The sequence below is a fragment of the Epinephelus moara genome, chromosome 11, assembly GCF_006386435.1.
Source record: "Epinephelus moara isolate mb chromosome 11, YSFRI_EMoa_1.0, whole genome shotgun sequence".
NCBI lineage: Eukaryota > Metazoa > Chordata > Actinopteri > Perciformes > Serranidae > Epinephelus > Epinephelus moara.
This window is the reverse complement of record NC_065516.1, coordinates 36,825,354-36,833,826: the sequence shown is the minus strand read 5'-3', so window position 1 is coordinate 36,833,826 and position 8,473 is coordinate 36,825,354. Positions and strand designations below refer to the sequence as shown.

Genomic DNA, 8,473 nt, shown 5'->3' with positions numbered 1-8,473 from the left:
GGACCTGAAGATACTGGATCTCTGATTGGATGCTAACTGTATCGTCCAAAACACCACCTGAGAACAACAGATAGGCTCATCAACACTGACTGACTGCAACATCCACTGACCTCAGAGTCTCCAGTCTACAGTGTGGACTCTCCACAAGATCAGACAGCAGCTTCACTCCTGAATCCTGCAGCTTGTTTCCACTCAGGTCCAGCTCTGTCAGATGGGAGGGGTTGGACTTCAGAGCTGAGGTCAGACAAACACAGCTGATCTCTGACAAACTGCAGCCCCTCAATCTGAATACAGAATAAATGATGAAGATAAAACTCCATTAATGATCCAATCAGATGTGTTCAGGGTTTAAATGTGTAGCTCAACATTACTATGTCCTAATCAATGAGCTTTTAGGAGCTACATGGGAAATATTTCACAGTCTGTTGTGGGTTGATGACCAGATATGTTTGACTAATGCACACGTGCATCTGTGTAGACATGTGGAGTTGAACCTCTGTGTACTAATGTGTGTAAATGTTTATTTCACACACAGTTGGTCCTGTGTGATTATTACTTTATTTGATTCTATTCTATTGTTTAATCTTTGATATTCCACTTCTGTGTTTTCTCCTGTAAACTGCTGTGTTTGAGAAAGATTCAATAAATCAACTGTTAATTAAAGAAACACAAGTCTGTGTGACTGCAGACGACATTTATACAAGAAACATGAAAATATGAACAAAAGTTCATTTACAACTTTATAGATAGAAGTTATGTTTGTACATAAATTAGGTTCAACTGTTAAACATGTAAGATCTACAACAGTAACAGAGAGTCAGTGAACTGACCTCAGAGTCTTCAGTCTACAGTGTGGACTCTCCAGAAAATCACACAGCAGCTTCACTCCTGAATCCTGCAGGTTCCTGTTGAGGCTCAGGTCCAGCTCTGTCAGATGGGAGGGGTTGGACTTCAGAGCTGAGGCCAGAGAAACACAGCTGATCTCTGACAAACTGCAGCCAGTCAATCTGAATGAAGAATAAAAGATTTAAGTTTAGAAGACAATGTTCCTACTTGAAATCATTCAGTGTTTAATAATGTGTTCAGAGCTGAGGCCAGAGAAACACAGCTGATCTCTGACAAACTGCAGCCACTCAATCTGAATAAAGAATAAAAGATGTAAGTTTAGAAGACAATGTTCCTGCTTGAAATCATTCAGTGTTTAATAATGTGTTCAGAGCTGAAGAAGGTTTAGAATGTAGAAGTTTAGAAAATGGAAACTCCAAACAGCTGAACTCAACAGGATGCAGCTTAAAAACTGTAAAATACAAAAAGTGAAAAAGAGCTCTCATTAATATTAATGACAACGTGCTGCTACTTCAATAAAGACGCAGTGACTTTGGAGTGAATGATTCAGTGTAGGATTTGATTTGTTATATTAAGGTTTTAAATCTGCTGCATTGACATGAATTAGAGGTGTTTATTAAATGTAATACATTTACAATAATTACACACAGTAAGAAGTGATTTGATTGAATGAAATGTGGGATTTTGACAGGTTAAACAGGATCAAGTCATTAAAGGCCAGTTTATTGTGATATATGAAGGAAGTGTAGGTTGTCTTCACTAACATCCTGATGTTTCACTTAGAGCTGAGGCTTCACTTAGTTCACTTACTGTACAGCTCAGTACAGCTCCACATTGGAAGTCTAAACTGTAAATGTGACACACAAATGTCATTTTCAAATGTTTAAATCATGTTTTTCAGTTTTAAATTTGGAGTTGACATTTTAAAAACTCAAGTTGAACCATTTAAATATCAGTGTAAATGTCATCACTTTTGATCTGACCTCATAAATATCAGCCTAATGTCTTAAATTTAGTGCCACTTTCACATCTTATTAATCTCAGTACAGAAGTATGTGATGGTGTCTGACCTCAGAGTCTTCAGTCTACAGTGTGGACTCTCCAGAAAATCACACAGCAGCTTCACTCCTGAATCCTGCAGGTTGTTGAAGCTCAGCTCCAGCTCTGTCAGATGGGAGGGGTTGGACTTCAGAGCTGAGGCCAGAGAAACACAGCTGATCTCTGACAACCTGCAGTAACTTAATCTGAATACAGAATAAAAGATGAAGATAAAACTCCATTAATAATCCAATCAGATGTGTTCAGGTTTTAAATGTGTAGCTCAGCATTACTATGTCCTAATCAATGAGCTTTTCCCTAAAATGAGTAGAGTGACTTTGTCATTGTGTTATTGTGGATCATCATAATGTCAGCCTTCTACAGACATCATCCAGTGTCACCACAACATTCATACACCTATTCATGTCAATACTGATTAATAACATGCTGCTGATCATTAGAGGATCAATACTGTATTGATCCTTTAAATCTTTTAACAACTAACAGTGGACATTTTTACCTCCACCAAGGAGGTTATGTTTTTGCCGGCGTTGGTCTGTTGTCTTTTTGATTGTCTGCAAAATAACTCAAAAAGGTCTAAAATGGATTATGATGAAAGTTTCAGGAAAGATTGATAATGGACTAGGAACAGGTGATAAAATTTTGGTGGTGATCAGTTGAAGCGAAGTGGATAAAATAATAAAATGGCGGGAAATCCGAGCTGCTTGGCGGAGGTCTGCACTCTCCGAGTGCTTTTCTAGTCTACACTTTCTTTAACAAACACAAGTCTTAAAAAACCCCAGAGACATTTTGCCTGTGAACTGTGTCTTATGTATTTCTTCATTTTCATTACATTATTTTTTCACTGAGAACTCAGTGTGCTTCATGTTGTCATTTATCTTTTGTTGTATTTTTCTGTTTAATGTTAGTTTAGTTCTTTTGTCTGTTTTTCTCCTGAAGTTGAGGGGAGGTCTGTTTCTATAAGCCTGTGGCTTCTTGACCTCTGCTGATAAATTTTTTTTATTTATTTCTTTTTTACTATTTAGATTTAAAGCAGTTTTACGTGTGTGCAAATAAAGAAATAAAATGAAATAAACTCATAAAAGAATTTTGGTCCTCACAGAGACTAAATTCCTAAACTTGAGGACCAAATGGGAGCAGGAGCTGGAATGTACTTTTGAAGACAGTAGATGTGAATCAATATGTGAGGAAGCACTATCCTTCTCATAGAACAGCCGCCATAAGCTTTTACAGTTCAACATTATCCACAGAACCTATTTGACCCCACAAAGACTCCATAGGATCAATGAATCCATTTCACATCTTTGCCCTCCATGTAAAACAGAGACAGGTAACCTTATTCACATCTTCTGGAAATGTCATAAATTCAGACTTTATTGGGGATCAATATTGGAGATTCTTAAAGAGATGATTGGCTTTGAGATCTCCTGTTCACCTAAACTAGCCTGACTAGGCAACATATCTGATATCCCTCTCTCCAAAAGAAACAAGCTTCAGTTGATCAAACTGGCCATGATGGCTGCTAATAAATGTATTGCTGTATGATGGAAAAGTGCAGATCCTCCCCCTGTCTCCATGTGGCTCAAAGAAATGTCCTCGTACATGACATCAGAAAAAATCATGTTCAATCTCAAAAGAAAACCACATCTCTCTGATAAATGCTGCTCTGCTTTTAGGAGCTACATGGGAAATATTTCACAGTCTGTTGTGGGTTGATGACCAGATATGTTTGACTAATGCACACGTGCATCTGTGTAGACATGTGGAGTTGAATCTCTGTGTACTAATGTGTGTAAATGTTGTGTTTATTTCACACACAGTTGGTCCTGTGTGATTATTACTTTATTTGATTCTATTCTATTGTTTAATCTTTGATATTCCACTTCTGTGTTTTCTCCTGTAAACTGCTGTGTTTGAGAAAGATTCAATAAATCAACTGTTAATTAAAGAAACACAAGTCTTTTGTGACTGCAGATGACATTTATACAAGAAACATGAAAATATGAACAAAAGTTCATTTACAACTTTATAGATAGAAGTTATGTTTGTACATAAATTAGGCTCAATTGTTAAACATGTAAGATCTACAACAGTAACAGAGAGTCAGTGAACTGACCTCAGAGTCTTCAGTCTACAGTGTGGACTCTCCAGAAAATCACACAGCAGCTTCACTCCTGAATCCTGCAGCTTGTTGAGGCTCAGGTCCAGCTCTGTCAGATGGGAGGGGTTGGACTTCAGAGCTGAGGCCAGAGAAACACAGCTGATCTCTGACAAACTGCAGTCTCTCAATCTGAATAAAGAACAGAAGATTTAACTTCATGTTATGGGTCCAGGGATGTTAACCACAGTAACAAAAATGTAACCTGTGTGAAGCAGGTAGAAAGGAGGCAATGAGGATAAGGTACGCTGCATTTCCTTCCAGATTGCTTCTGCTTGTTGTTTTATTAACAAGCCACACGTAAATAACAGAATTCAGGTCTGTGCATTTCAGTTTCTTTTGTTCTTCTCAGTCTCTTCCCTATGTTCAGTCCATCACTTTCAGTATCCCACAATTCTCACAGTTTCACTAAAGCATCCATTTCTGTGATAAACACAAAATGTTGCCTTTAATAATTAAAGTACATTTCTCACAGTATCCATCCATCCATTTCATAACCGCTTATCCTCTTGAGGGTCATAAGGACAGAGGGATGTCGTATGCTGTAAAGCCCTGTGAGGCAAATTGTGATTTGTGATATTGGGCTTTATAAATAAAATTGATTGATTGATTGAGGGTCGCGGGGGGGTGGAGCCTATCCCAGCTGACACTGGGTGAGAGGCAGGGTTCACCCTGGACAGGTCACCAGACTATCACAGGACTGACACATAGAGACAGACAACCATTCAACTCAATGACATGTCATTGAGTTACACTCAATGTGAAAAATAATTTAAGCAGTGGCCATTTCAGTGGCCTGTAATTATTACAGGCCACTGAAATGAATTACTATGAAATGCTTGTGTTACATGTTTTACCAATGCATGTTAGAAGGAACACACTTCATCACATCATAAACAATCAACATTCAATGAACTATTTTAATCTTTAAATTTTAACCAATTGCTTATTAAGTAAAGTGCATACTAATTACAAACAATATATTTTTGTAATATTCACAATGTGCAGGAGCCCTTAAACAATTGACACTTCCAGGTCACGTTTGTGGCACAAAATAGCGTCACCTCAAACTCCAATGAACTAACTTTTTTTACGGCTCTTTTATGCATGTAAAAGTCGCGATAAACACTCCATACTTCCAGCAAACAGTCACGTAAATAAAGCCTGACCTTATAACAGAGGTAGTTGTAGTTTATTTACAGTTTACGGACCTGTATGAAGCAGGTAGAACAGAGGCAATGAGAACACGGTGCATTGCGTTTCCTTCCAGATTGCCTCTGAGGAAAACAGGGGAGAAACGCCCTCCATACAGGTTCCCCGGAGCAACAAAACAAACACAAAAGTTCTGCCTCACTTCTGCCCAAAAAACGTATTCTTCACTACATTAGTGCCATAACAATTAGCTTGGACCACAGTAATTTCAACAGATGAATATTAATATGAACATAAATGTGCACAGTAAAATAAAATTCTGAGAGTGGTAATTAAGCTCACATTTTCACCATACAAATGTGGTCACACTATTTCAGGTGCGCCACATTTAGAAGACAATGTTCCAACTTGATCTCACAGAAATACGTGAAATGACCTCGACCTCTTAACACTGCATTCCGTGGTGGCAGCATGTAATGAGTTAAAATTACGTGCCGGTATGTGTGATGCTCTTAGGTCTCTCTTATTAAAGACACTTTATGAAAAAATGAAGTTGAACTAACTCAGTAACTTAAACTGAACACCGCAAGTCCAAACTGTAAATGTGACACACATATGTCATTTTCAAATGTTTAAATTAGTTTTTTCAGTTTTAAATTTTAATTTGACATTTTAAAAACGCACTTTAAACGATTTAAGTCTCAGTGTAAATGTCATCAGTTCTGGTCTGACCTCATAAATATCAGCCTTATGTCTTAAATTTAGTGCCACTTTCACATCTTATTAATCTCAGTACAGAAGTATGTGATGGTGTCTGACCTCAGAGTCTTCAGTCTACAGTGTGGACTCTCCAGAAAATCACACAGCAGCTTCACTCCTGAATCCTGCAGGTCATTGTAGTTCAGCTCCAGCTCTGTCAGATGGGAGGGGTTGGACTTCAGAGCTGAGGCCAGAGAAACACAGCTGATCTCTGACAACCTGCAGCGCCCCAATCTGAATACAGAATAAAAGATGAAGATAAAACTCCATTAATAATCCAATCAGATGTGTTCAGGTTTTAAATGTGTAGCTCAACATTACTATGTCCTAATCAATTAGCTTTTCCCTAAAATGAGTAGAGTGACTTTGTCATTGTGTTATTGTGGATCATCATAATGTCAGCCTTCTTCAGACATCATCCAAATGTCACCACAACATTCATACACCTATTCATGTCAACACTGATTAATAACATGCTGCTGATCATTAGAGGATCAATACTGTATTGATCCTTTAAATACTTTAACAACTAACAGTGGACATTTTTACCTCCACCAAGGAGGTTATGTTTTCGCCGGCGTTGGTCTGTTGTCTGTTTGATTGTCTGCAAAATAACTCAAAAAGGTCTAAAATGGATTTTGATGAAAGTTTCAGGAAAGATTGATAATGGACAAGGAACAGATGATAAAATTTTTGTGGTGATCGGTTGAAGTGAAGTGGATAAAATAATAAAATGGCGGGAAATCCGAGCTGCTTGGCGGAGGTCTGCACTCTCCGAGTGCTTTTCTAGTCTACACTTTCTTTAACAAACACAAGTCTTAAAAAACCCCAGAGACATTTTGCCTGTGAACTGTGTCCTATGTATTTCTTCATTTTCATTACATTATTTTTTCACTGACAACTCAGTGTGCTTCCTGTTGTCATTTATCTTTTGTTGTATTTTTCTGTTTAATGTTAGTTTAGTTCTTTTGTCTGTTTTTCTCCTGAAGTTGAGGGGAGGTCTGTTTCTATAAGCCTGTGGCTTCTTGACCTCTGCTGATAATTTTTTTTTATTTATTTATTTTTTACTATTTAGATTTTAAGCAGATTTACGTGTGTGCAAAAAAAGAAATAAAATGAAATAGACATGTCACAGTATTTGGTCCTCACAGAGACTAAACTCCTAAACTTGAGGACCAAATGGGAGCAGGAGCTGGAATGTACTTTTGAAGACAGTAGATGTGAATCAATATGTGAGGAAGAACTATCCTTCTCATAGAACAGCCGCCATAAGCTTTTACAGTTCAACATTATCCACAGAACATATTTGACCCCACAAAGACTCCATAGGATCAATGAATCCATTTCACATCTTTGCCCTCCATGTAAAACAGAGACAGGTAACCTTATTCACATCTTCTGGAAATGTCATAAATTCAGACTTTATTGGGGATCAATATTGGAGATTCTTAAAGAGATGATTGGCTTTGAGATCTCCTGTTCACCTAAACTAGCCTGACTAGGCAACATATCTGATATCCCTCTCTCCAAAAGAAACAAGCTTCAGTTAATCAAACTGGCCATGATGGCTGCTAATAAATGTATTGCTGTATGATGGAAAAGTGCAGATCCTCCCCCTGTCTCCATGTGGCTCAAAGAAATGTCCTCATACATGACATCAGAAAAAATCATGCTCAATCTCAAAAGAAAACCACATCTCTCTGATAAATGCTGCTCTGCTTTTAGGAGCTACATGGGAAATATTTCACAGTCTGTTGTGGGTTGATGACCAGATATGTTTGACTAATGCACACGTGCATCTGTGTAGACATGTGGAGTTGAATCTCTGTGTACTAATGTGTGTAAATGTTGTGTTTATTTCACACACAGTTGGTCCTGTGTGATTATTACTTTATTTGATTCTATTCTATTGTTTAATCTTTGATATTGAAAGTCACGGTATAGCTGTCCTTCAATGTATAGTTTGTCAACAATCAGCTTAGTGCGTTTATTGTTTTGCCTGTGTTGTTTGAGGATGGGATGCAGTACTTTGTGCCGTTCATTTATTTTGCGTGGGATTTGGTCGTAGAGTCTGTAGTGTGTGCCTTTTCTGATCTCCCATAACCCACTACTCTAAATCCCCACTAACGGGATCCTATAACCACCCCTCGCACTTATGTCTCCTATACTGTAAAGTCTCGTGATCGTTTATATGTTTATGTCTGTCGCTTTAACTATTACTTACTACAATAACCCATGGTATTACCAGTAAAAATAACTTCCTGGAATGTAAGAGGAATCAGCTCTCCTGCAAAAAGAACAAAAATATTAAATCATCTAAATAATTTAAAATCTGATATCTGCTTTTTACAGGAAACTCACTTCAGGCAAAATCTCGGAAACTTGCGGCCAGGTGGATTAGCCAGACATACCAGTCCACATATAACTCCAAAAAATGAGGCACCTCCATATCAATCAATCAATCAATCAATCAATCAATCAATCAATCAATCAATCAAT

At 37.7% G+C, this 8,473-nt stretch overlaps 1 protein-coding gene across 1 annotated transcript in view; it reads right to left on the bottom strand.

Moving 5' to 3' along the window:
• Positions 1 to 79: 79 nt before the first annotated feature.
• LOC126397541 (ribonuclease inhibitor-like) overlaps positions 80 to 8,473 on the bottom strand; it is a 26,171-nt gene continuing 17,777 nt past the window's right edge. Inside the window, exons 8-12 of the mRNA XM_050056398.1 lie at positions 6,035 to 6,208; positions 4,022 to 4,195; positions 1,917 to 2,090; positions 831 to 1,007; positions 80 to 284 (exon numbers count right to left, since the gene is read on the bottom strand). Of these exons, the coding sequence (XP_049912355.1) occupies positions 80 to 284; positions 831 to 1,007; positions 1,917 to 2,090; positions 4,022 to 4,195; positions 6,035 to 6,208 (904 nt within the window). The remainder of the gene's footprint in view (positions 285 to 830; positions 1,008 to 1,916; positions 2,091 to 4,021; positions 4,196 to 6,034; positions 6,209 to 8,473) is intronic.